The sequence below is a fragment of the Pundamilia nyererei genome, unplaced genomic scaffold (assembly GCF_000239375.1).
Source record: "Pundamilia nyererei isolate P.nyererei 1_Seehausen unplaced genomic scaffold, PunNye1.0 scaffold00158, whole genome shotgun sequence".
Taxonomy (NCBI): domain Eukaryota; kingdom Metazoa; phylum Chordata; class Actinopteri; order Cichliformes; family Cichlidae; genus Pundamilia; species Pundamilia nyererei.
In genome coordinates, this window is record NW_005187559.1 from 601,698 (window position 1) to 628,676 (window position 26,979).

At 41.1% G+C, this 26,979-nt stretch overlaps 4 protein-coding genes across 7 annotated transcripts in view; 1 reads left to right on the forward strand and 3 right to left on the reverse strand.

Moving 5' to 3' along the window:
• prkacaa (protein kinase, cAMP-dependent, catalytic, alpha, genome duplicate a) overlaps positions 1–7,963 on the reverse strand; it is a 21,170-nt gene extending 13,207 nt beyond the window's left edge. Inside the window, exon 1 of one of the 2 annotated variants that reach the window (XM_005745388.1) lies at positions 7,143–7,963. In XM_005745388.1, the coding sequence (XP_005745445.1) occupies positions 7,143–7,188 (46 nt within the window). In that variant the 5' untranslated portion in view covers positions 7,189–7,963. Of the gene's footprint in view, positions 1–4,813; positions 5,130–7,142 lie in introns of those variants that run through there. The other variant, XM_005745387.1, reaches the window with a different exon arrangement.
• A 506-nt stretch (positions 7,964–8,469) lies between these two features.
• On the reverse strand, positions 8,470–12,755 carry asf1ba (anti-silencing function 1Ba histone chaperone). The gene is made up of 4 exons (XM_005745389.1): positions 12,348–12,755; positions 11,722–11,837; positions 11,416–11,592; positions 8,470–9,231 (listed from the first exon to the last, which is right to left on the reverse strand). The coding sequence occupies exons 1-4, from the start codon at positions 12,454–12,456 to the stop codon at positions 9,040–9,042; spliced, it is 594 nt and encodes a 197-aa protein (XP_005745446.1). The 5' UTR covers positions 12,457–12,755; the 3' UTR covers positions 8,470–9,039.
• Positions 12,756–17,088: 4,333 nt separating this feature from the next.
• On the forward strand, positions 17,089–22,363 carry crb3a (crumbs homolog 3a). 3 transcript variants are annotated; one of them, XM_005745390.2, is made up of 5 exons: positions 17,089–17,343; positions 17,882–17,975; positions 18,245–18,449; positions 21,227–21,273; positions 21,355–22,363. In XM_005745390.2, the coding sequence occupies exons 3-5, from the start codon at positions 18,308–18,310 to the stop codon at positions 21,562–21,564; spliced, it is 399 nt and encodes a 132-aa protein (XP_005745447.1). In that variant the 5' UTR covers positions 17,089–17,343; positions 17,882–17,975; positions 18,245–18,307; the 3' UTR covers positions 21,565–22,363. The 3 variants fall into 3 exon arrangements, with proteins under 3 accessions (XP_005745447.1, XP_005745449.1, XP_005745448.1); XM_005745392.2 differs by having other exon boundaries at positions 17,882–17,969; XM_005745391.2 differs by lacking the exon at positions 17,089–17,343 and adding an exon at positions 17,362–17,794.
• Positions 22,364–23,833: 1,470 nt separating this feature from the next.
• tubb4bl (tubulin, beta 4B class IVb-like) lies at positions 23,834–26,624 on the reverse strand. Its single transcript, XM_005745393.1, has 4 exons — positions 26,420–26,624; positions 25,534–25,642; positions 25,294–25,404; positions 23,834–25,203 (listed from the first exon to the last, which is right to left on the reverse strand). The coding sequence occupies exons 1-4, from the start codon at positions 26,474–26,476 to the stop codon at positions 24,146–24,148; spliced, it is 1,335 nt and encodes a 444-aa protein (XP_005745450.1). The 5' UTR covers positions 26,477–26,624; the 3' UTR covers positions 23,834–24,145.
• Between the last annotated feature and the right edge of the window lie 355 nt (positions 26,625–26,979).

A 26,979-nucleotide genomic window follows, 5' to 3' on the forward strand; every position in this document is an offset into this window, starting at 1 on the left:
CAGGAATAGAGGGGTTATATTAGGGCGAGTTGACCGACATTAAACCGCAACGCGCGCCAAAATCAGGTGTGAGTCTACACCAGGCCTTGTTCAGATAGCATACAAGCCTTTGCGATGAATAAGAAAGCAGTAAATGAGCAAACAGAGCTGTATGTAAAATGGAAATGAGATCAAATGCTTGTAAAAGGTGAGAACTCAGCTTTTAGCCATGAAATGAAAACAGGGAGGGGACAAATACTGACAAAGTCATGAACGTGGAGTGTTTTACCATCTTAAACAGAGCAGACGTGTTCATTTACTGACCAATTCAGGAGCAAGCGAGCTGACAGCCAGTCATGAAGTGTGGGATCAATCTTATTTTCATGCATGATATACATTTTTGCCAAATACTGTAATATCAGAGAGACAAAACAAAACAAAAAACATTAACAGACACAAGGAGCACCCTGAAGTGTACTGAGAGGGAAGCTGCAGTAAAGGTGCACCCCTAACTCTGACGGTTCTAATCATGAGACGCAAAAACTAATAGAAGCCAACCTAGCCAGGAAGCATAGCAATCTGTTATCAGCAGTGAGGACAGTAAAGACAGATGAAAGTTGAGGAAAATACAGCAGCGATACTCCCAGAGAGGAGAGGAGATGTGCCCGCCGTTTAGAGGTTTTGGGGTTTTGCAAAAGGAGACTACTTCACATTTTGTCATGTTGCTTCCGTGCTCTGAGATTAACCATGGGTGGAGCTCAGGCAGCTCCTACATACATATAGACAGGAAACTAGGTGAGGCAAAAGCAATGCGTTACCCGAGGCTAATAAGTACTTTCTTTTTCCTGCCTACAGAATGTGTGCCACAAAATCTGGAAAAGTCAGTCAGAGGAGTTGGTTTTAAAGCTAGCTCATGTAGCTGCTTACTTTGTTAAAAACAAAACAAAAAAGCAAAAGAGAGTAGCATTAAAAGCATAAAAGGAAGAATTTAAGACTCTAATAAAGTCAGTACAAGAGGAAATTCTTTGTTTAACATGTGATGTTATTTATATACGCGTTTCATATATTTTTACAGTCCTTATAGGAAGTAGTTAGTGTAAAGTCACCTTTCTCACTCACTATGTATTAACAGACCTCTCTGTATTGAATCATATCTGTTATTAACCTCTGTCTCTCTTCCACAGCATGGCTTTATCCTGTCTTCCTTCTCTCACCCCAACCGGTCGCAGCAGATGGCCGCCCCTCCCTGAGCCTGGTTCTGCCGGAGGTTTCTTCCTGTTAAAAGGGAGTTTTTCCTTCCCACTGTTGCCAAAGTGCTTGCTCATAGGGGGTCATATGATTGTTGGGTTTTTTTCTCTGTATCTATGAAGCGCCTTGAGGCGACTTATGTTGTGATTTGGCGCTATATAAATAAAATTGAATTGAATTGAATTAAAGGACTAAAAGGACTGGAGTCCTTTGCGTTCTGAACTGTCACCTGACTGTGGTCTTCTGCTTCAAGGTTAAGCGTGTTTAGAGAAGCTCTTCTGCTTACATTGGTTGCAACAAATTGGCTATTTGAGTAAGTGTCATCTTCCCATCAGCTCAAAATGCTGGTCTCCTCTGACCTCTAGCCTCTCAGTAAGGCATTTTCACGCAGAGAACTGCCACTCACTCAATATTTTCTCAATTTTTCATACCACTGTCTGTAAACTCCAAAGATGCCTGTGAAGGAAATCCCAGTATATCAGCAATTTCTGAAATACACCAACATCAACCACCTCGCCAATGTGAAAGTCACTTAAAATCACCTTTCAGCTCTAGCAGATCCTCCTGACCTCAGTCTAAGGCTCTGTTAATGAATTTGCAGGAGGTGGTAATGGCCATGTTTAAACGCCTAATAAATGTATTAATTAATTACCATCTGATCGGTTGATTACATATTTGCCTCAAAAAGCACTTTAACAAGTATGCCCAATAAACTGGCCATTGAGTCTATATAGTTATGCCACCCAGGTATTTTCAAGTACATTTCCACTCCAATGAATGTCACATGCAGGTAAAATGTCTATAACCATCAGCTTCATTGTGTAATTTCAGCTTGAGAACTGCTGCATATTTCAATCATCCATGGCAGACAGAATTAAGCAAGTGAAAATACCCCACATTTTGAGAACAGGTATAGGAGATTTTGTGATGCATGCATGCTGCTGGATCTCAGGGTTATTTAGCAGCGAGTGTCAGTTTGCCGTGTTATCAGTTTAGTGCTCTAAGCTTGCCTGAGATGTCTGATTGGCTTTCAACACTGAGGTCAACTGATAAGCAGTGCAGGCTTACGACACACACAAAAACCCCCAAACAACTTTAAGCATTACACAAATCAGCTGCATGCAGAGCAGGGGCAGGTCATGAACCCCACAGATATTTATAGACGGAATTGTACTTGTATTGAGTGCTACCTCATTATATTGTCATAGTCAAAACACACACAAGCACACAAACATCCTGTGTCATAACTGCTTAACTGACCAAGGTTTTGCTCATATTTACAGGACCCACTGATCGCCCATTAGCAATTTTTTTTTCTTACAACAAAATGCTCACATACTTTAAAAATACATGCAGTTTTTGACCCTTATACTATAAGTTGCAGCAATACCTCTCTTCAAAAGGACTATGCATGACCAGTCATCTGCATGTTTAAATGTTGCAGCCCTTGCAAGTCGCCACCAGAAATACTACTCAGTCAAACATCATCTGATTAATGAAAAGCATTAATGGTTAAAAGATGCTCCCATCATGCCACCCACCCCTAACATGGTCTGCAGCTCAGACAGACGGCTGTGGCCCCTTTCTCTCTCCCTCTCTGTGATGGGAAGTTTTAAACAAGCGAGATGTTAAGTAAGCAGATGACAGCTGCTGAACCAGTGCAGTTGTGCCACACTTTGATGTTGGATCTTAATGGTCGTGTATCGGCTGACGCCAGCAAGGAAAAAAGGCTGGTAGTGCAAGGACTGCTAACTAATCTGACTGTGTGTGCGTGTGTGTGTCTCAATGACACAATGTGTCACACATTTCAGCAACATTTACAACGTGATTTGATTGTCGAATGTTGATTTGAAATACATATGCAAAGGTTTAACCGACGTTTAACCTCAACCGTTTGACTGTGCTCGATTTATCTTGCGTTTTCATGCGTCCATGGTTGACTAGTCTGCTTTTTTCTCCTGTTCACGAGACTAGTAAACTACTCGCCACTCAACTTTTCACCCTGCCTCTAATTCTGCTCGTGTTCCTTTAACGCCTTCCCCTCCCCCCTCCACTAAAAATCCAGTCTCCTCTCACTAGTGAGCAGGTCCAGCAAAAATGAGATAACACTGAGCTACGTTTGCCTGCAAGCACGAATCATGACACTTGGCAAAGACGTAGAACATGGGCAAGAGGAAAAGAGACAGGATGAACATTTTTAAAACTGCGAAATAGGGCGTTGGCATTGGCCTTGAGTGTCGAGGACACGCCCTAAGACACTTTTAAGTTCTCCGCACGTGTATTATCTGGGGATGCCAGCTTAGTTTAGGTTGCTCTGTAGCATAAAAGGTACAAAGAAAACAACAATTAAACCCGGTCCTTATTCATAAGTCTCCAATCTGTGTTAAAGATTTTCATAATTTCTGATTTGTTCTCAGTATTATCATTTTGACACAGCCCTGGCTTGTGGACACATCAAAGATAGCATTTTGCATGGCTGACGTTAAGAGAGTTTTTTCCTATTGTTATCGGGACACTGCCATCGTAAGTGAATTACAAAGCATAAAGTTAAATCATAAATCAGTTTCTTAGACAATGCAACAATTATGATTTTACTCTTGGCGATCTGTGTTGAGTAAAGTACTCAATAAAATAGCGATAGTACAAATCAAAATCCATTTGATTTTATACAGCAAAGTGTACATAATTTGAACACATTCACTTGGGATAAGATTTAAGATCAAGAATATTTGGGGGAGGGTTTTTTGTTTTGTTTTTTAGATGGATGCTGAAAGTGATTGTGCTTTAAAAATGGGCATGAAATCACTTAAAACCCATCTAGGCAACGTAGGTTTAAAAGAAAAAAAAACTTCCAAAGCTGATGCACTTATGACACTCTGGATGTCATGTAAAGTAACTTTCACAAAGCCGTTATGTAAATATGTTGCAGGGTGATGTTATTAAGTTACAAAAAAGAAGAAAAAAAAAAGACTGAACTGGCCAATAAGGCTTTTTGCCAGTTCAGAAGCAGCATGTTTTTCCTAGTGAGAGGGAATAACTGCCTTATAAGTAGACTTGGCTGAGTTTTTTTTGTTCATGCACAAAAAAAACACAACCAACCTTTAAAACACACTAACGCAAAGCGAACGTTTTGCAAAGCCCAATGAGAGCACTTGAAGTGTGAAGGTACAGAAAAATGTCTTAAACTAGAGTCAGGAGGACAGTGACAAAAGCATAAGAAAGTCAAAGAATAAAAGAAAAAAAGTTTATGTTGTGTAGTTTTAGCCTGAGTGTTTTGCTGTGCAGCACAGTGCACAGAGAACTGCCCCCCTTTTCACTGTAACTATAAAAAAAAACAAGTGGTAACTGAGCAGACACAAATATCAGGGTGCTCTGCTCTGCGGATGTATTTTTATACATGAACGTTAGACACTCAATCGCCCAGTTCAAGAGATTAATTTAGTGCAACATTATCGAGAAAACACAGCTTGGTTATCTGTCAGACGTTTCCCCTCTGCCTGTGAAGGACTAAGCTAAAGGGACATAGCATGAGCTACAGCTCCACCCCTAACCCACGCTACTGCCCAGCTCCAGAATAAAAACTCACTCCAGTTGCAAGCCTCTAGCTCCTCCTGTGGTCGGTCATGTCTGCCTTCTCCACTGCCTATGTCCCCTAGACAGGGTCCAGCTCGATGAAACAGCCTTCCTGCCAGCTTGTGAATTACAGACATCACACAATGCTGGAGGGAAGCCAGCTGATGTCCCGTGTAGACTTTTAAAAACTGCTGTACGTCCCGATATTTTACCAAGGAGGAATTCCACAAAAATGCTCAACTAACGTCGTCTTAAAGGCCCAAACTTTAAGCTATCCTTGTATGGCTGTTTAGTCTATAGAGCAGAAGAGGCGATGACCAACTGTGCAGAGCCTGGGCTGGAACTTCCTTGCTCCTTCACTTCCTACTGCTGTTCACTTGTCTGTCCGCCCTGCTTCTTCCTGTGGGTCAGCTCTGCACAGCAGTTCAGTGTCTCACTTGCCTGCCCAGCCTGGAAAGTTCGGACGCGACACGTGTTAAACACCTGGACCAGCTCTCAACACTGTCCTTCCATTTTACGTAGGAAACAAAGGCGGCTGCCATGTTGCCCTTAATCTCTAGCTGCTCTGTGGAAAATGATGCTTCTGGGTGTGGCCTTTCAACCCCTTGCCTGCACCTGTCTCTGTAGATCAGACTGATAAAGATGTGAAGTATGACAAAGTATGAAAAGACCTTCCGGCAGCACTGCCTCCTCTGTCAATGTTTTTAACCTACTAATCCGTCAGTTTCCTTTACGTCTACAACCCTGAGGAAAAAAAATTAAAAATCTTTGAGCCAGGGCTCTTGAAAGCCTTGGCCTTGTTACATGGGTAACAGTACAGTAGAGAGCCTAGAGGCCATTCTTCACACTTACTCTCTACCAGCAGCAAGGAGCTGACATTCATTTAACAGGTACCCGTTCAGACTTTGCACACTTGAGCGTCATTTATGGTGTTATGGAAACATAAAACAGTGTCCTCTCAAAACTTTTCTGCAACCCTGTGATCCAGACTATTAAAAAGGAACTTCCAATGTTTTGACTGAGTTATTTTGATAAGAAATTAAGTCGTTTTTAAAAATACTTATTATTGTATATGATTAACATTTCTTTGGGGGTTTTTATTCTACTTTTGTTGAAGAACTTTTTTATAAAAACAACAACAACAACAACAAATATATACTAGACAAAAACAAACAAATAAGATGGTCCAAGATCACCTCTTTCTCCACATTACACAGACTCCGTGACGCATACAAGTGCCCTTGTTCTAAATGCCGCTCATCACATGTTGTTCAAGAGACTCCTCAACTCCCAACTTTGTGCCTGCAGACAAATTGCCCTCATGCATCATATGACCCTGTCCTGGTGGCATTATTTTCCTCCCTCCACTGATAACAGTTATTTTTGCTCTATGAGAGTCACTGCATTAAGATCTCACTCATCACTTAATGTAAACATCCTAATGTAAACATAACCTCCTAAGACCCGAACTCTTCCACGGCATGCATTTTTAATTTCTCTTTGATATTTGGGCATTTTTTTTTAACCTTATTTTTCTTTTTAAGAAAAATAAGAGCCATATATGAGGATATTCATTTAAAAATTTGATAGAACAGTAGCAGTATAATGTACTTGTAAGTGGATATCAGCCCCATGTAGAGCAAAATTGAGTATTTTGGTCTGAATAACCAAAAATATTATGTCCACATATGTGGACGACAGGTCCTAGGAGGTTAATGTAAACATCCAAAGTAGTATGTGCATCTCTCCTCTGGCTTCAAAAACAGAGAAGAAAGTTTTATTTTTCTGAAGCGATTCTAAGAAGTGCACAAGAAAGCAGCTGCACAGTGGGCTTTGTGTTTGCGGTGTTATCGTCGGCTTTCATGACCTGATGTGAAGACCTAAAAAACACAAACCGCAAGGAAACCTATGACTGTTGTATGAGGCCAATTGTTGTCATCCTCACTGGTAACTCTGAATATAACCTCGGGCTCGCAGTCACGAGCTTTCCCACAGGATGAGCAGAGAAAATGAATAACATCCCCTGCTGTTCCGATGAGTTGACCGTGGCCTCACAGTAAAACAACTTTGGCTGAAAGTGTATGACAGTGTATGAGGTGAATGACCACGGGTGGGTGTCCTTCGTGGGTCTAGGTTGACAAACACTTCTTCATATTAGAGAAAATCCGTTGCAGCATTTTAATGTGGTCTCATTATGGATGCACAGTACAGATGCTAGGTTGTATACTCCATATGTACCTGTCATTATGGGAAACAGGAAATGACTATAGCAAAACGATCTAAGGGGCAGATGGCATGATCGGGCTAGCTGCTTCAACTTAGAGGTAAAAGGTACAACTCACCGCTCTCCATCTCATTGCCCTTCTTTGCTGTGGGCGTGTTGCCCATGATGGCAGGCTGATGGTGGAGTCCCTTGGCTTGGAATCAGTTTTCCTTTGCGAGTCACTGAGTATTGTTACACCGTTAACGCAAGTCACTGGACTCAATGAAGCTGACAGCTAGCTACTAGCTGACAGCTATCATTATTGACTAAATGTAAATGTAGATCAAAGCAGTACTCTTCCGTTGTGACTTCAGGGAAACTCAGAAGACTGCCCCAAGCGTTAGCCGCTTTAAGTTAGCTCAGCTTAGCGCGTTAGCTCGCAGAGATAGCCAGCGGATGTCAGCTTGGTAGCGTTAGCTCGTCGATTTCTCCAGCAAGCACGGACAAATCAACTTGTCAATTAGTTGTTATTTATTTCCACAGACGGCTTGGTTTTGTACCAAAAAAAAAAAAAACCCTCAAGTCCGGGCACAGATCGTCGAAAGCCACTTCCGTCTGTCTAACTAGCAAGCTAAAGTTAGCTTCTGAGCGTTCCTCGCAGTCTGGCCTTAACTAACCAGGTACTCTCTCAGTGTATGCAGGCCTTCTCACTTGAGACCTTTTTTTAAAAAAATGTCCAGTATAGTCGGGTTTTTTTTAAACAATGGCGCTTATCCCACTTGATTTCTCCTCATTCGTTTCCAAAGAAGCCGTCAAGTGCAATGGTTTCCTGGGACCGACCACCTGATAGTCGATTCCTCAGATCAACAGACCCCTTCCATTAATCTTCAGACCGCAAGGGAAACTCCAGTCATCCATCCACCCAGGCCCGCCTTCGCCTGCCTCTGAGTGGCCCCGCGCACAGACAATTACGTGCGAGGCGTAGCTATTCGAGCGCTCATTGGATCAGCATCTACACATTGAATCATTGCATTCATGCGATTCGACTGTCAAGCGACTTCGTCCCGCCTCCCGGACTTGCCAGTAGCTAAAATGCCAATAACAGTTACCGCGTCTTTCGTTTTTGACTGCAAATTAACAGCTTTTCTTTATTTATCTGAGAGATTATTGTAGCGAAAGCAAATCAGATGCTTTTGCAATAATCCTCATATTTGCAGTGCAATGTTTTTCGTTTCTGTGGCCTAGCCACCCCCTTTACCATAGCAATCTGTGATTGGTTGTGACGTTAATACATACTATTTTTAGTAAAATGTGAAAATATGAGGGGATACTCACACTTGTATTTGTGATACTGCGCTTGCAATACGATAAAAGTGTGGAATATACTTATAAACCTAGCACTTGTTACCTATATCTAACAAGTGGAGATCGAATCCAAGTAATTATTAGAAACCCACTCATACAGATATAACAAAATCACCGTTCTTTTATTTGGAACACAAAATTACAACATAAAAGGAGGAAAAAACCATGAAGCGATATAAGTAATACAAAACTCCACAGTCAAATGGGAAAAGTAAGTGTAAGTGCACTGTGAACACAAATATAATGGCAGATTATCAAACTGCAATTTAATTGCCTATTGCTTCAGTGCTGAAATCTTTATAAACAGGTACAAGTCCATTGTGCACCAAGAAAGGAAGTAAGGTGGATCATTCAACAGCTTTGTTACGTTTCAGTTCCGTTTTATCGCTTCATATTTGAGGTTTCCTGCAATATTGCTTTCAACACTGGAAAGAACTATCCAACTATAAATAACACTCATTCCAGTCAGACACTCATAATCTTCCTTGGAACAAATGCTTGTTTGAAACCCAGGGTGAGAACTCATGTTTGAGAAGTCTCGGGAAAATAAAGGGCAGCTATAAGGCAGGGATGTGTACAAATCCTTTATTCCCACTTGAATGTCCATAGGCATTGTTCAAAAGTAAGGTTTCAGGCTGTGAATCGTCACCTTTTTAGGGCAGGGGCCATCTTTATAAGCAGTCCATAGAGTTATCTGGGAGTACACCCAAAGGTGGGGCCTTGCCAGGGAGACAGGATGGCGGGAGCATGGAGTTTGAAGAAGGATCCACATTTTCACAGTCTTCCATACGCTCTGCGCAGCCTTCCCAGTTTATATGGAATCTGGTGACACGTGGGTTTGAAGCTAGAATATTTCTCTGCAGCTGAAAAAGGAAAAACATAAAAATAAATTCTTTGCACAAGTTCTTTAGGAATACCTAACACAGCATCTTTAATAGAATCATTTGGACCACAATTTAAGGCAGTTTTATTTCATCTTCATCGTGTATTTGTGTTATTTCTGCATGTCAGTGTAAATAACATTAATATGACATTAATTAATGTTCATTATACTAGTGTACGCTAGTGTAACATTTAAGACCAAGTGTGATATTAGAAGTGTACATGAACATTTAAAAAAAACAAACAAAAAAACCCAACTGTATCTGGCAGCATTTGAAAGTCTTTACCATTTACCCTGACTACTAATTGATTTTCTGTTAGCTCCAACATCAAAACAGGCACGCTGCTGGTGTAAATGCATCTGACTCCATGTGCTCTCTAGACTCAGGGCAGGAAAGAGTGAACCCAGTAGTACAAAGGCACAGTGTGGTATTTTTTTTTTCTTCACAATAGCTAATCACATAAACTCACACAGGAAACAAGAACTTTGCAACTCTAATCGGAGTAAGCTGTTTAGATATTTTTTTTGCATTTGTAAGTGAAAGGTTTTAATCACAGATGTCAGCCACCTTAAAAATTTGACACCTTCAATCAAAACCCTTTGCTATGACCACAAATCTCACAGTGGCTTATTACTGAAGGAATAAGCCACTGAAGGAATGTCATAATCAAACTTTCACAACGCTTTTTGTTCCAAAGTGCAAGCTTTGCTGAATTAAAGGCTTCAACTTCAGGGCTCCAGTAGTGCACCATGCTGCTCCATATGTATGGTAATGGTTGCAAAGCATATCATATATTTCATTTTCAATTAGATATTTGATTAATTTCTGCATAAAAAAAGTAGGGTTGATTTTTACAATAAAATCCCATTGAAGTTATCTGCAAATACAATGTAACTCTTGCACTAAGCTAATGTAGAACAACAACAAGTCTTCTTTGGCAAATGAGATGGTTCAATTTCGAGTCACTCAAAGTAGATAGTGTTCTTTTAAAATGTTAAAACACTGTCACTTGCTTCACAGGACGTGTAGTTAGTCCTGTAAGGATCTCCAAAAACTAGACATCTCTTGGGCAGGAAGGGAAAAGATAACCATTAAATGAGCGCAAATGAGCTGGAAATGTAGTCCAGACTGGTCCTACATGGAAGACTCATCAAAAGAAACCTTACCTGCAAACTTGTCATACAAGTCAGTAGTTGACTTATGCAAAGAAACGCCACACTTGTTTTGGAAACAACTGCTGTGGACATATTCATATTGAGCTTTATGGTAGCAAAGATATGTCTGTAGCAGTATTTTGTAATGAACAAAACACTATTAAAAATGGGTGTGGAAAAAAAAAAACCTCCTTTAGGATCGTTTTTGCAGCACAGTAAATATTTCAGGAAATGGAGGAAATAATCGTAACAAAGAATCAGCAAAATCTTATTCAAAATGCGATTCAGGTTTAGAAAATAAAGGTTAAATGAGGCCAGCCTTTACAAAGTATACCAAAGCCTACCTATTTGAAGTAATGAAAGTCCAGTTTGTGTAAAAAGTCACTCTCCACTGACTTGAGCATTATCCAAAATATCTATGTAGATGTTAAACATTTTCTGTGTATAAAATAAACATCTGTGATTGACACAAGAGCAGGTGAAAACGCCAAAATGAAATCAGTACTGCCGTAGTATGCTTCTTGTAAACATTGGCACATTACCTCTGCAATAATTATGAAATAGTTTCCATTTTTGGAAATTCAATAATTAATGGTAAATTTTCATTTAATAACATCTGAAGAACTAGTCATTTTTGTTTATTTCTTCTTTCAATTACAACAAAAAATGTTGTAATCTCTGAGTGGTACCAAAAGACTTCAATATAACTGAGCGATGGTCTGCCTCCAGTGCATGCGTCACAACGAGTGATGCATTTCTCATCAAAATTTTCAACTGTCAACCTAACAGGCCAGTGAAATTCAGGTTTATTTCCAAAAGGGACTAATTTTAGATTCTCAGGGTACTTAGGTCTACTTCAAATAGCCAAATAACCTGTGGTGGTTTTTAATTTGACTGCAATTATAAATGTTCAGTGGAAATAGGCCTTTACCGTGTAATTTACACCAATAACATTCAAAATAGACAGTCGTGGTAGCATTGCATCTCAGAAATCAGTCATGATCCTAACCTGTGTGTAGTCTGGCTTGATTGGAGGATTTTCACGCAGCTCTGGGTCTGTGTATTCGTTGTTCACATAGTAACCAATGCGAATGAACTCTTGGCTGCGGTACGTGCAGGTAATGAGCACTACTGTAACACCAACTGCATCGCTTTCAGGAATCAATCCAGTGTTTGGGGCATCCGCCTGATAAACAAGCAAGCAAACAAACAACAACAAAAAGCTATTAATATATGTGGAGCTCCACTGCTGTTGTGATTTGGTCAGATTAGTCACAAATAGTGCCTACTTTTTCTGAGTGTCAATTAATTATACCTGAAACACAAACATGTGTCTCCCAGCAGGTACTGGGCCAACCAGCACCGAGTCGAGGATTTGGTCGTACTCTTCACTCTCTGCTGAGCCGACATAGATGATCTTCCACTCCAGGTCTATAAACAGGAAATATTACAATAGAGTGCTTCATTAGGTTAATGTGCACAATGGTTTTTAATATTTCAAAAGCTTTATAAATTCAGTTTGGTTGTGTGCTCGTACAAAGAATCTGTCCACATAAAGTTACACAAACAAATGCAAAAAAACAAAACAAAATTTTAGATTTCCATCCTTGAATAGAGCTATATTTTGTTTACATTTTTACGCACAAACATTAAAACGTTGGCTAATTAGCACTGAACTTGTTTTTTTTCCCTTAATGGAAATAATAAGATTGCTTTACCATATTCATAAGTACCACAGGACGTGCGAGAAGCGTCCACTCTCCTTGTTATGGCTTTAAGCCATGCTGTTATGCAACTTTAATGTTATCTTTAAGCAACGTTACCCTTTACACTTCAACAAAAAGTAGTTAGCTACTACAGCTAATACTGTGTAGCTGTTAGCAGACTTATGTTGTAGCTTCACACAAGCGATAATGACAGCTGTTATGCAATGGTACCAACCTTCAGCAAGGTCCTCCATACACTCAAAGGTTATTTCAAACTGAAAGGGGTTTCCGAAAGGACTCGGGTTGTCTAGGACAGCCACATTCAACACCTGTACCTTCGCCATATTTTCTGGAGCGGTAAGAAGGGGCAGTTTCCCGGGGAACCTTAAAAAGCAACACTCTCGCAACACAAGCGGTTACCACAATTATTATGGATCACACACCTGTGCTTTCACGAAACGCAGGCCTTACTTATAGGACTAGGCTCACACTACTCACCAAAACAATATTTCTATCATTCAATTGCTCATAAATGTGGGAATAAATTGCCGCTCTCCCGCCGCTTTGACTGTATTACCCAGGTTTCAGCGCGTCTACGGCAAGCTGTACACGCGTATGATGGAAACAGAGGAAAAGGGTGGCCTCGATCAAAAGGAGGGAAAAGTGCCTCTACTGACCCCTAGTTGCACAACTACCAAAGCCCGAACCCACAATAAACAAGCTACAGATTGATTATTGTTGTAATTATTTCAACCACAAACAAAGTAAATCAGGCTGGAAGTATTTCTGTAACGTGGCCTCAAGCTCTGATGTACCAACTCAGTGCCTGAGGCATTTTATTGGTGCTGTTAATGACTGCAGTTCATCATAAATGCTTGGGCAGGGAGGTGATGAAATTATCTAAAGTATCTAAACTTTATGGAGTCACACCCAGGATTGAGGAGTAGTGAGTTCGTGCCATTAAACTAACAGATTAAGTACATTTTGCAGGGTTTCATCTGCACCTATACCAGGTACCAGCATAGAGATTAAAGTGTTATGTTTGAAACCCCTTTGAATGCAGAGAAAATCTAAATTTGTTTACAAAAAGACATGGCATTCATTGCAATCTCTATCCCCAGGTAGATTCTTTTAAGGACAGGTTTATAGCTACAGAGAAGCAGGGTCTTCAGTTCACTGGTGAAAAACATGAAATCTAGCTCAAATTTTTAAGCTTTGAATCTGAACTCGTAAAACTTCAATATGTGAGGTGTAGTCAGAAGTCAGAACTATATACTATATATTCACACATTTTAAATAAGCTGTTGCATGCAGAATTTTAGAATGCCACAAAGCAATACTCTAATCCTCCCACTTGGCCCATACAAAATATTAAATTTTTTTAATAAAACAAAATTCACTGACATTTTTGCTGGCATGCAACTTTTTTTCCAGCATGCAACCCCAATCCTGAAAAGGATAAAAACAGAATGCAATTGCAAATACTTAAATTGAGAAAATCTAGCATTTTAAGAAAGATATTAGCTCATTTTGAGTTTGATAGCAGCAATATTTCTCAAAAGAAGTGGTACAGGGCCATGTTTACCCATATGCAGCAAACCCATTATATTAACAACAGTCCATAAACATCTGGAAACTGAGAAGACCAGCTGCTAGAATTTGGGGAGACGAATGTTCAGCAGTCCTGAGTCTTCTTTGTACTCTTTGTACCGGTAGTTCAATTTGGGTTTTTGTGTTTGGATTGTTTTTGTTTTGTTTTGTTTTGCGTCTGTCCATTTCCATGACCTTTGACCCAGAGAAATATTTCTGGATCTTGTTCACATGTGGCGTCTTTTTTCCATGATAGAGCTTTAACCTTCATTTCTGGATGGTAAACTGTGGTCATGGCCACACCATGTTGAAGTGTTCCTGAGGCCATTCAGTGACTTCCATGATAGCAACATGCCTGATAGAAACATTTTAATATAGTGACACCCGAGGGCACAAACATTAGAGTTTTTCTGTTTTTTTCAGAGATTTCTTCAGATTCTCAGACTCTTCTGATGATGTTATGTACCGTACGTGGTGAGATATTCCAAGCCTTTAGGATTTGACATTGAGGAACATTATTCTGACATTGTTCAATTATTGTTTTTTGATTTTTTGCAGATGGTTAAACCATCTGCCCATCTTTACTTCCGTGAAACTTTTTATACCCAGACATGTTCCTGACCTGTTGACAGTTAACATAATTAGCTTTTTTGTTGTCCCCTTCCCAACTTGTGTGAGAGGTGTTGTTGCCATTAAAGTCAAAATAAGTTAACATTTTTCTTAAAATGGTTCATTGCACATGATATGTTTTATGTTCTGCTGTGAATAAAATACACATCATTGCATGCTTTTTTTTCTTTACATTTTACACAACATCCTGACTTTTTCAAAACTAGGGTTTTATTTTAATACTTCAAGATTTATCTTCTTGAAATATGGTAGCGATATATATAGACATAAGGGTGCACATTATTGAAATAATAAAGACATTGCCTGCATGGCAGTATATGTTGCTCTAAAACCTCTGTATACCTTTCTGCATGTGTAAGCTTCCAATTCCAGTGGCATGAATGAACCTCCACACTATCAGACATGCAGGTTTTTGAACTGAGCGCTGATAACAAGTCAGATAAATATATAAATCTCCTTGACATTTTTACATTCTGCTATAGCGTATTAACTTCCAGTACATGGCAGTTTCATGTCTTCGCAGCAGTTTCACCAACACTGATTCAAGCCCAGAAAACATGGCCAAGTGCAACATTTAGACAGATGTTAAATCAAATACGTTGCTCTAAAAACAGTGTGCCTTTTAAAATCATCATTGAATTGCTTCTCTCTTGCAGTTTTATTATATATGTTATTTATTACTGGGCTGTCACTGTAGGTATTTATAGCAGCTTACATAAACTGTAGGCTATTAGCCTAATGAACTTGCTTACAGAAGCTTTCTTTAGTAAAATGAACTTCCTGATAAAACTAACAGTGAAATATTAAACAGTGACTCCAATAAAAATATACTGTTTTACACGTAATGCTCATTTATTGGACAACAAACACACACACACAAAAAGGTGCTTGTTGCACCCTTTAGTGGTCACTACTAAATAAGTAGAAAACAAGACACCAGAAGAGCTATTTGTTCTTAATGTTTCTTCTACCGCCATATCTGGTCTGCAATCAGCCTAATGTCCAACCAAATTGTTAACGCAAATAATCTAATCAGTCAGTTAGCTCAGTGCATTTGACTTTGAACATGGCAAGCCTTGCTGCCAGCTTCTGAGAGTTTCAAAAACTGTTGATATGCCGGGATTTTTCTGCCCAACCACCTCTAGAGTTTACAGAGAATGGTCTCCAAAACAGAAACTATTGAATGATGAGAGACTTCTTTAATCTCAAGCTGAGTCTCAGGGATAAAATGCCTAGTTGTTACCAGAGGTCAGAGGAGAACAGCCAGTCTGTTTCTAGCTGATGGGAACAGTCACTCAAATAGCCACCTGTTACTTGCTGAGACTGTGATTCACTCAGGCTCACCTAAATTGGATTCGATGAGTCTTGATTTCTGGTGAGACATTCAGATGGGTCACAATGTGATGTGAAAAACATTAAAAGAACCCTATTAGCAGTTCAGGATCTCATGGTTGTGGGGATATTTTCTTGGCACAGTTTAGGCCCCTTTGTGCCAACTGCAGCATCGTTTAACTACCACAGCCTACCTCAGTGTTATTACTGACCATGTCCATCCCTTTATGACCCTTGTTACGGCCCTAGCAGGGCCTCTTCTTGAAATTTCCCTTGTGTGGGTGTGGTCTTCTCTCTCCGCCTCCTCCTCTTTTGTTCCTCCCACCCTTCTGTCTCTTTTTCACTCCGCCCTCTTGCCACGACGCACCTGCTGTTCATTACCCCGTTTGGCACCTGGACCCAGTCAGCAATCACCTCTTTATTATATAGATTATATAGGCTGGGGAAGAACTGTGTGATGCAAGTGGTTTTCCCCTATGGCGCTACACTGTCTTTTTTAGATGTTGGAAAGGTCCCAATGCGTGTTTGTCCTACCCGTGGTTTTAAGTTGAGTGAGTAGATGGGCCTATAGGCCTTGGAAATGTCTCACCGTGGTGAGGAGTTCAGTTGAGTGAGAAGTGGGAAGTGCCTCTTTGTGTTGTGGAGGTTTTTTTTAGTTGTTTCCTTTGTTGTTTTTGACCTCTTCTTTTCTTTTTGGCCTTACTGATACAGCGGCGTTGCTGACTCTTTGTGTTAAGATTATTTGCAATAAAACCATATTATATGCTAAACACCTCTGTCTGCTTTCCTTTTCATTCTGTTCTGGACTGTTACACCCCGGCCTAGGCAACCGGGGTGCAACGTAGAAAAACAAGGATAAGGAAAAGTTTGATCCAGACAGACGAAGTCGATGAAGGCCCATTTGTTACCGGCCACCACACTCGCAACTCGAAGAATTCCTTCGTGGGGACGTAACATGCCAGCAGGAAAACATGCCATGTTCCCAAGTGCAGATCATCTCAAACTGGTTGCTGGAACATGATAATGAGTTCACTGTACAGGAATGCCGTCTACAGATTCAACAGATCTCAATATCTCAATAGACCACTGGGATGAGGTGGGTTTGTAACTCAGTGCCACAAAGAATTAAGGGGGCCCAATCCTGTACTAGCAAAGTGTACCTAATAAAGTGCCCAGTGAGTGTATGTGCATGAAAAGACAGGGTTATGCCAGTAGTTAACTTTCTCATGCCTTATCTGTCCTTTCTTTAATAGATAAAACACTCTGAGTCACATGTCAAACTGTGGTTACTGAACGTTATATTACTGAAACACTGTTGCAGATATTGGGCTACATACAAAATAGCAAGGGGCACCTCCTCAATGTGACTCACTGCTGTACTATAAGAGTAATTTTCCACAGCAGGTCTGTGCTTTTCAGAAAACGCTTCAGTGCTCTTACAGAGTGTCCACACGAAACTCTGACTAGCACAGATTAGGCCCGAAGCAGACTACATTTTCTGTGCCCCTCTTAGTCTGAAAGGAGAGATTAGGAGAGGATTAGAGCCCACTGGACCAGCTGGCCTCCAAATTCATCCTTAAAATATCTCAGGAATGTCGATATCCTTTCTCCTGACGGGAACCGTGAAACCTGACGGAGGCGCTGTTTCATGCAACGCCATCAGCAGGTTGCTGCTGTAGGTAAGAGCTTCACAGGGAGTAAAAACCACGGCTAAAGTTGTGCAGATTGGAGCAAATAAGGCAAACCTGGCATCTTGTTATTATTATCATTATCATTAATTTTTTAGAAACTGAATGAACTTTGGAAGGAATTTCAGAATATAAATATTATTGCATAAAGGTGATTAAAAGCTTTAAGGTCTGATTTTTTTATTTTTTATTTTTTTCCTGATGGAAACAGGATAGATCGGCGCTGCTCTGCTTTAGCAAAGTGCGCATTTTATTCTACTTTGTACGCACAAAGGAGGTTCTGTTCGCCCCGCTGCAGGTAGATAACTGTGCTCAGGTATTGTAATACGAAACTCAACCACGTGACCAATGGCGAAGTGAGGAGTAGACGAGGGGGGAAAAAGAGCTTTAGATGAAAGACCAACTCATAGGACAGCCGAGGATGTAGTCTCGGGTACTTCAGGTAGGCTTGTTCTGATAGAAGTCGGCTGAGGATGTTACCTGTACTTTTCACCCTACTCATATGTGTTGCGGTTTCATTTTTGACAAGGTGAGGCGGAAGCAGTTGACGCGTAAAGAATCAACCTGTTCGATGTTCCTCGTTTTGCCTCGACCATCTGGAAGCAGTCGGATGAAGGGTGTGTGTAAGTCTTTGAAAAGAATCACGTTACAGCATATTGTCATTTGATAATGTAATGATGTTTTTTAGGAGGTGTTAGAGCTGTGTTCTTCTGTTAGGCCAGTAAAAATATTATTGCGCAGGTTTAGAGGTGATTCAACATCAGGCTGAATGTGACTCAGTAGTTGTGGTTTTCTCTGCCTGACTCAGCTTGAGATTAAAACAGTCTATCAGTGTCTGAGTGAACTGGAGAGGATATTTGCGTTTGCACTGCTGATAGTTGTGTGTCTTTAGCTGTTCAAATGGAGGCAGTAAATCCTCACGGCGGCTGTCTGTGAATGAAATGGACCCAAGCTGATGCCCCGACTGTACCAGTCTGCCCCCATTTGGCCCTGCTGGTCACGGGTAGAGATGGCAGCGTGCCTGGATGTGCTGACCATACCTGGAGCTGTGGTTGGGAGTGTTTTACTGCTGGTGCTGAGCAGTAATCCTGTGTGGGGTGAGTTGGAAGCCTTCCTCAGCACTCCCATACAAATAAGCCAGCCTTTTGACCACACCTGTGCACACGCACACATAAAAAACCTATTGCATCCTGTGATGACACATAAAAAAAACTTAGGAAGCTTTGCTAAGAAACTGTGAAACATGTCAGCACTGCCTAATAACATAAGACTAAGATAAGAATTTATAGGAACAAGCTCCCCATTGAGTGGGAGTAATATACAAAAAAGCAATTTTAAAGATGTTGCGGTGCCGTGTAAACTAATGTCATGATTTAAAAATCATTTGAACTAGATTTTCACACGATACTGAACATCTCGCAGAGTCATTACAGCTAAAAAGGAGAGGTGTTTTGTACTGTAAGTGCAGTACAAAACACAGTATATCTGATGGGTATAGTTACATTGGGGTGGGGGACTGTTGAGCAACTGAAATCTCCTATCAAACAAGAATGAGAGGAAATGTGATTTCAAAACTGCAGCAATTGTTCTCCTCAGTTCCCAGACATTTCAACTGGTAAATGAAGGTGATGCTACACAGTAAGACACAGACCCCTGTCCCACTGCTGTGAGAAACTGTTGCATTTGTCAGTTTGAATCCTACTTTAAGTTGTGAACATGGCTGCCCCCGTCTGTAACATTTGTTATCAAGTCGTACCTTTGTCCTTGGCAAGTTTACTATTTACCCAAGCAAATGATTGACTCAGAAACTATGGGGAGGGTTTAAGTTTCCAAAACAAAACTTTCTCATTAACACGATTTTTTGAATGATGAACACACACACACACAAAGAAACACAAAGAAACAAATAGATTTGAGTTTTTTTCTCACATTTCAAACTAGTGTGCTGTTTGACTCAGCTAATTGTGGCTGCGGTATACCGTGCATTCCTGAGCTTCTCCTCCTCCCTATTCGCTCTGGTCAAGAAGCTCCAGTGGGGCTTTATGATGTAACTGAGTAATCACATGGCTGCTCACAGATGAAATGGCTGGTAGCGATACTGGAATGCTTACAAGTGTCAGGTGCTTAGAAAGTGGACGAGGTTGAAATGAACTTCTGCTTTACTGTGGTACTTCCTCTTATGTGCTTTTCATTACGCATGTATGTATAAGGGTAGATACAATCATGATAACATGTAGAAGCGATACACTTTTCCTCTTTTAGACATTATTTTTGACACTCATGTCTCTGTCGTGGTTCAAAAACAGTTTTGCACTTTACTAAGAAGCCAGCTTTTCAAGATCCTTTCACATTCCTGCATTCATCTGCATATGAATGTGTCAAACACTTTGGTTACATGTGAAAATTATTCTTCATTCTCACTGAGAGTTACATGAGTAGCTTTTTAAAAAAAAAAAAGTATTATACTTCTTTGCAAAGACTGGAACTTTCAAAAGTCTCCCCCAGTTGCCAGGAAACAGACTCATTACTTTAAAGGTTATGAGTGCACATTCACACGTGCTTGTAAGTGGTTACTCTGAAAGTTTAAATGCATTTGCCAATTAAAATAAAAGATCTTATCTAAATACAGAGAGCCCCATAATATTTAAACACATTTTAATTATATACATCAGTTTACATACAAAATGCAGTTTTTAAATGATGATTTCATTTATTAAGAGAAAAAAGCTGTACAAACCTACATGGCTCTATGTTAAGAAATATTTTTGACTCATGAATTAACTGTGATTAACCACTTTTTTTCTTGGGGGGCGGGGGGGACTGAGTTTAGAGCCATTACTCAAAAATGGTGAAAACTTGGAAGAGGAGTGATTGGCCTACAAAAATTACTCTAAGACCACATTGACAATTGACCCGCGAGCTCGCAGATTAACCCAGAACAACATCTAAAGAACTGCAGGCCTCTCTTGCCTCTGTTAAGGTCAGAGTTCATGATTCAACAATAAGAAAGACAAAAATGGGATCCATGGGAGACTTCCAAGATGATAATCCACTGCTGACCGAAAAGAACACAAAGTCTCACATTTGTCAATAAAACATTTTGTTGATCCCCAAGACTTTTGGAAAAAATATTCTGTGGGCTGAGGGGAAAGATCACCAACGGTCACACATGGTGAGGGTAGTGTGATGGTCTGGGCCTGCTTTGCTGCTTCAGGACCTCAACAGCATCTAATTAATGGATCCATTGATTTTACTCTTTACTGGAAAAACCTCAAAGGAGTCTATCTGACTGTCAGTTTGTGTCCTGAAGCTCAACTTGGGTTATGTAGCAGGACAATGATCCAAAACACAGCAGCAGGTTCACATCTGTATGACTCAATAAAACCAGAAAACAAAAACAAAATAAAGGTTTTGGAGCAGCCTAGCCAAAGTCCAGCCTTAAATCTGATTAAGATGCTTCAGCGTGACCTTGAACAGTGATGTTCCTGTTGAGAAACCCTACAATGTGGCTGAATCAAAAAAAAAAAAGATGCAAAGAAGAGTGAGCCAAAATTCCTCCATGGCAATGTGAAAGACTCAGTGCCAGTTACTGCAAACACTTGATTGCAGTTATTGCTGCCAAGGCTGGCACAGCCAGTTATTAGGTTTTGGGGGCCATTACTGTACACAGGGCTAGATAGGTTTGGATAACTTTTATAATCAATAAAATCACAATTTAAAAACTGCATTTTGTATTTACTTGGGTTATTTGTGTCTAATATTGAAAATTGTTTGAGGATTTGAAGCTTAATAAATATGTTAAAACATTTTTTGGAAAGGGAACAAATACTGTTCCACTGATATAACATTCATTATGTTTCTGCTCCTTTCACAGGGAATATGACCTTAAGTGCAAGTGACACCCAATCTAATAACACTACAGTAAGTGACAAATATTTTCAAGAACAGTAAATAACTTTGGTGTGTAATTAGACTTTAAGTGTTATATTATCCTGTTTGCAGGGACCCAACATCGCAGCCATTGTGGCCCCTACAGTCACCTTGGGAGTGCTGGCTATAGTCTCGGCTTTTCTCGTCTGGTTGTTCTGCGTGGTCAAAAAGAAGAGGCAGACCGAAGGGACGTACAGACCCAGCGCTGAGGAGCAGTCTGGTGCGCGCAGCATTGCTGCACCGGATGCACTAAAATTACCAAAGGAGGAAAGACTCATTTGAGGTTTTGTGGAACACCTTGTAAGGACACAGGCTGCAAACACTTGCACGGCAGCCTTCCTGTGTGACGAGGCTCTCAGATTGGGGCTTGACCACTGAGAGAAAACTGTCTCCAGGTTTAAGAGAGGACAAAGAGAGATCTTTGAAACCGTACAACATGATGCATTTTCTTGCCGCTCCATATCAACAAGCACTGAATTGTTCTTGCTTGGTAAGCCGAAGAGAAGCGCCCAAAGGGATTTTTCTCTGACTTTTAAGAACAACTGAACATTTCAAAGAGGTCTAAATGTTTATTCTGCACAAGTTAAAAAAACAAAAAGCTACAGTATTTTATCGCCACTAATGATTTTAGTTTAGCGACACTTCTTTTTGCCAGCTGCCTTAAGTCCTAATTACTTGCTGGATTTGATTCTGTCTAAAATTTCAATGCAAAATCTGCTGACCTTTAACCTCAAACTTTTTGCTTTTTTAGTCGATCGCATTTGAAAAGGAAAGAGTTTCTATTTATGAGTTTAATCAAAAGATCTTATCCTCGTGAAAACGAGTTTTTTACAAAGCTGCTCTGAGCTAAAAAAAATAAGTCAGGTTATAACTAGAAATCAGAAGCAACTGTTTACACTTGACATCTCTTTGAATAACAACACTAATTTAAAGACAGGCCATCAATAATTCACCAGATCATATGTATAGCACATAATTGACTGTAATCAAGTAGAGATGTTTTACAATGTCACCACGTGTTTATTTATGCATTTGTCAAATAACTGAATATTTGTTTAATATTTGTGTAATTAAACTTTACAAAGCATTTAAAGTCTCACGAGTCCTCCCCAGGTGGATCAGGAGCGGTGTTTATGTATAAAATCCCAGTAAAAATAGGATATAGGGTGCTGGTTTAGCTGGGTAGGTAGGCGGGTAGGCAGGCGATCTATATGTTGTAGGTCTTTCCTTCTTCTGTCCACTGTCCTGTTACGCAAAAGGCTAAAAATAACAATAAGGAAATAGCACATGCCTGAAAAGGTTGAGCAGCTCTGGAAAAAATGCAAACAAGTCCACAGCTATTGTATGTATTAGTGTACAGAGGCTGATGATAAAATAGCTATGCAGATAAGCATTTTCAGTAACCACAGAGTGTAAAGTTCAGGCTCTCGGTGTACATGAGAAAAGCACTGAAACGCTCGACTCGTTGTTAGCCTGTAGTAAAAAAGTTGTTAACTGTATGATGCAAGGAAAATTCACAGGGTCACTTTTTTCATAATTTTTTTTAAATTAGCAGGTCTTTATGTCTTATTCCCCACACAAATGCGTGTCCTGGTTTTCAGTGGCTTCTGCATGTAAATGACTCACGGAAACACGCAGTCATGTGACGTCAGCATTATCACTGCGAGGAAAGAAGGTTCCTCACATACAGGCAGATCAAGTTGGTTAGATTTCAAAGACTGGAAAAAAAGCTAGTGAGACACGTGTCGAAAGACCCCAGAACAACTGAATGACTTAGTTGAGTCAGAAATTGCAGTCTGAAAGAAGATGATCATGAGAACCTTGCACAGGAATGGACTCAGATGTTGTAGACCAAGAAAAACTCCATTTGTGTAAAAGAGACACATTCAAGCCAGACTGAAGTATGCTACAGTAAGGACAACCTGGAGAAAGATTATGCATACTGGAAGCACGTCCTTTGGTCAGATGAGATTAAACCCTTTTGGCCACAGAGCCACTGCTTACATTTGGAGAAAGAAAGGTAGAATTTAGAGACCAAAGAAACAGCATCCCAACAATGAAACACGGTGGTGGGAGTATTATGCTGTGGGGATGCTTCGATGTGTCTAGGACTGAGAATCTTGTCAAGGTGGAAGGACTCATGAAGAAAAAATGATATGGGAAGATTATGAAAGAAAACCTCAAGCAGTCAGAAATAAACAGAGTCTGGATGCAAGATATATCTTCCAACACTCCTGATCACCAAAGTGAATGTTACTGACTGTCCTACACTTGAATCTCATTGAAAATCTATGAAGTGAAGAACATTAAATCTGGAGAAGCTTGAGAGATTCACCAAACCATTATGTATATTTAGGATAATTCTCTTAAAGAAGTATACATCCGGCAGTGTATTAGTAAACATTGTGTAGCACAAGTCCTTGTAGCTATATGTTGTAGAATAGACTTGCTAACTAGGAGTTTTAATGCTGTAAGGTGAAGAGAAATCTTGGATCACACGTCAAATTAATCAGTAAAAGAAAACAAACAAAAACCCCCAAAGAGGCATTAATTTGGCATTTAAATTAGATTTTATTCTTTCGCCAGTTTCAAGGCTTCACAGTTAAAATCACTTGCTTTTGACTTCGGCAAGGCAATGACAGGACAGATGTGAGGATGTCAGTAGTTCAGTGCATTCACGACATACAAAAACATTTGAACCAAAAACTTCACTAGCACCAGTTAACACCAATGTCTAACACTAGAGCAACAGTGATCTGTTCAAGTGTGGCGAACCATTCAATTCATGATGGGGGGGGGGAAGGAAAAAAGGGGGGTAATGGGCGAGGTGAAAGGAGCTCAGGGAGCCAGTTGCGCGGAGGTTTTATGCAACTTCCTCCTCTCCCTCTTCCTCGAACTCTCCTTCCTCAGCGGTGGCATCCTGGTACTGCTGATACTCGGACACCAAGTCGTTCATGTTGCTCTCGGCTTCGGTGAACTCCATCTCATCCATACCTTCGCCCGTGTACCAGTGGAGGAAGGCCTTACGACGGAACATGGCGGTGAACTGCTCGGAGATGCGCTTGAACAGCTCCTGGATGGCGGTGCTGTTGCCAATGAAAGTGGCGGCCATTTTGAGGCCACGGGGTGGGATGTCACAGACGGCGGTCTTCACATTGTTCGGAATCCATTCGACAAAGTAGCTGCTGTTCTTGTTCTGCACATTCAGCATCTGCTCATCCACCTCCTTCATGGACATGCGACCTCTAAAGACTGCGGCCACGGTCAGGTAGCGGCCGTGGCGTGGGTCGCAGGCAGCCATCATGTTCTTGGCATCGAACATCTGCTGAGTGAGCTCAGGCACAGACAGTGAGCGATACTGCTGGCTGCCCCTGCTGGTGAGCGGGGCGAACCCTGGCATGAAGAAGTGCAGACGGGGGAAGGGCACCATGTTGACGGCTAGTTTGCGGAGATCGGCGTTGAGCTGGCCAGGGAAACGCAGACAGGTGGTCACCCCGCTCATGGTGGCGGACACCAAATGGTTGAGATCTCCGTAGGTTGGAGTGGTGAGTTTAAGCGTGCGGAAGCAGATGTCATAGAGGGCTTCATTGTCAATACAGTAGGTTTCATCTGTGTTCTCTACCAGCTGGTGGACAGAGAGGGTGGCGTTGTAAGGCTCCACCACGGTGTCAGACACTTTGGGGGAAGGCACCACGCTAAAGGTGTTCATGATGCGATCGGGGTACTCCTCGCGAATCTTGCTGATCAGCAGGGTGCCCATGCCGGAGCCAGTGCCTCCGCCCAGAGAGTGAGTGAGCTGGAAGCCCTGGAGGCAATCGCAGCTCTCAGCCTCTTTCCTCACTACATCCAGAACAGAGTCCACCAGCTCTGCTCCCTCAGTGTAGTGGCCCTTGGCCCAGTTATTTCCAGCTCCACTCTGGCCTGTAGTCAAAAATATTCCAATTTATAATGTAAGATGCACAGGAAAGACATAGCATAGTATGCTCGATTAACAAAATTCACCCAGCTTACCAAAGACAAAGTTGTCTGGTCTGAAGATCTGTCCAAAGGGACCAGACCTCACCGAATCCATCGTTCCAGGCTCCAGATCCACCAGGATGGCTCGTGGAACGTATTTTCCACCTAAACCAGTCAAAAGTGAATGAACAATATAATTCCTTGTGATTTTAAGAGGCACGCTGGATGTGATGTAAAACAGAGATATGTATGCGAATCAGTCTGTACGGCAGCAGAGGTGAATCTGCAACCAACCTGTGGCCTCATTGTAGTAGACGCTGATCCTGTCTAGCTGCAGGTCGCTGTCTCCATGGTAGGTACCGGTGGGATCAATGCCGTGCTCATCGCTAATCACCTCCCAGAACTGAAACAAAACAGGCGTGGTAGGAGAGGAAGGTGGGATGCAAGTTCATTCCAGTTACGTATTTGCTGATATACTTTTAATTACATTTCTAGAAAGCTTAGTGTGTATTTCTGGTGCATGTAGAGTCAAAAGAGCAGTCTATTAGTCTGATCTGGCAGATGGCAATAATCTGAAAAGTAAAAACGTCTTTGGTGCCATATAGCCAACAAGATGAATTATACTAAAGATATAATCCATGCCAGTGTTAAAATGATAATACTGCAGTTTGATTCAGTTTAAATTTAGACATTTTTTTTTCAGAAGCAAGTGGCTGGAAAAGAATCAGGCAAAAATAGGTCATAAATATGGAGGGGGAGGGGCGGCTGCTCCTACATCTACAATAAGGTTTCATTACTATTCCAGTCAAACGCTGATATACTCGCATGGGAAATTCGACAAAAATGTGGAAATATTAAATGCGAGTTATGCATGGAATTATTAAAGCATAAAGTCGCATAAATCTTAATTTCTCCTGCATATACGAGTGCATGAATCAGTCTTGTCCTCGGTGTGAAACCCTGCACGGAATGCCAATGAGCAAATCGTCTGTGGATTGATTCTCCCTCTCTCTGGAATGTAATGAGCTTTAAGAAGAAAATACGCCGCACAGAGTTTGTTCTAGAGAATTTCTGGAAGATGGATTAGGGGAGCTCCTCTGAGTGCCTGCATGACAGCCGGCACACAGCTCACCGGATTGAAAAAAACCGAAATAGAGCAAAAGAAATCAGAAAGAAATACCTTGGCTCCAATCTGGTTTCCGCACTGGCCGGCCTGCAAGTGCACAATTTCGCGCATTTTGGACAGGTGGGTAAGAGGACGGTCGAGTAGGAGACGGGAATCTGAGCAGAGGAGATTCACAGGATGATGGCTCCTGCAGTCGATCGTCCGGGATTTTGTTGCACCGCCTCTAAGACCGTCTACTGGGCTGAAACGGTGGTGCAACTTGACGTCATCGCCATGGCAACCAAAGACTGGAGGAGAGAGGGAGGAACCAAAAGCGGTGGAAATGGCGGATAGGATGCGAGGAAGCTGCATCAGGTGTCAATAGGTCGTCTCGTTATTCTCACGGACTCAGTGACCCCACACCCCAAAAGAAAATATTCACATGAAACAACACCAGTCATCCAGCTGCCTTAAAGTGATATGTAGAGACTATTTGGTACTTTTGAACGCATTAACTTGATGTTATCCCCCCCCCAAAAAAGGTAAAAAAAGCCACATCATGATTCCCTCCATAATATCACTGCTTGACCCATTTCTGTCTGACCCCGGATGGCTTTTGCCGTGCTTATTTTTAT

Coding starts and splice junctions, on each gene's coding strand:
- asf1ba (XM_005745389.1), bottom strand. CDS start 12,456: ATGGCGAAGGTACAGGTGTTGAATGTGGCTGTCCTAGACAACCCGAGT. Junction 11,593..11,721: donor GACACATGTTTGTGTTTCAG/GTATAATTAATT, acceptor CTTGTTTATCAG/GCGGATGCCCCAAACACTGG. Junction 9,232..11,415: donor TCAAGCCAGACTACACACAG/GTTAGGATCATG, acceptor TTCCTTTTTCAG/CTGCAGAGAAATATTCTAGC.
- crb3a (XM_005745390.2), top strand. CDS start 18,308: ATGCCCCGACTGTACCAGTCTGCCCCCATTTGGCCCTGCTGGTCACGG. Junction 18,450..21,226: donor GAGCAGTAATCCTGTGTGGG/GTGAGTTGGAAG, acceptor CTCCTTTCACAG/GGAATATGACCTTAAGTGCA. Junction 21,274..21,354: donor CCCAATCTAATAACACTACA/GTAAGTGACAAA, acceptor TCCTGTTTGCAG/GGACCCAACATCGCAGCCAT.
- tubb4bl (XM_005745393.1), bottom strand. CDS start 26,476: ATGCGCGAAATTGTGCACTTGCAGGCCGGCCAGTGCGGAAACCAGATT. Junction 25,643..26,419: donor GAAACCAGATTGGAGCCAAG/GTATTTCTTTCT, acceptor GTTTTGTTTCAG/TTCTGGGAGGTGATTAGCGA. Junction 25,405..25,533: donor CTACTACAATGAGGCCACAG/GTTGGTTGCAGA, acceptor TGACTGGTTTAG/GTGGAAAATACGTTCCACGA.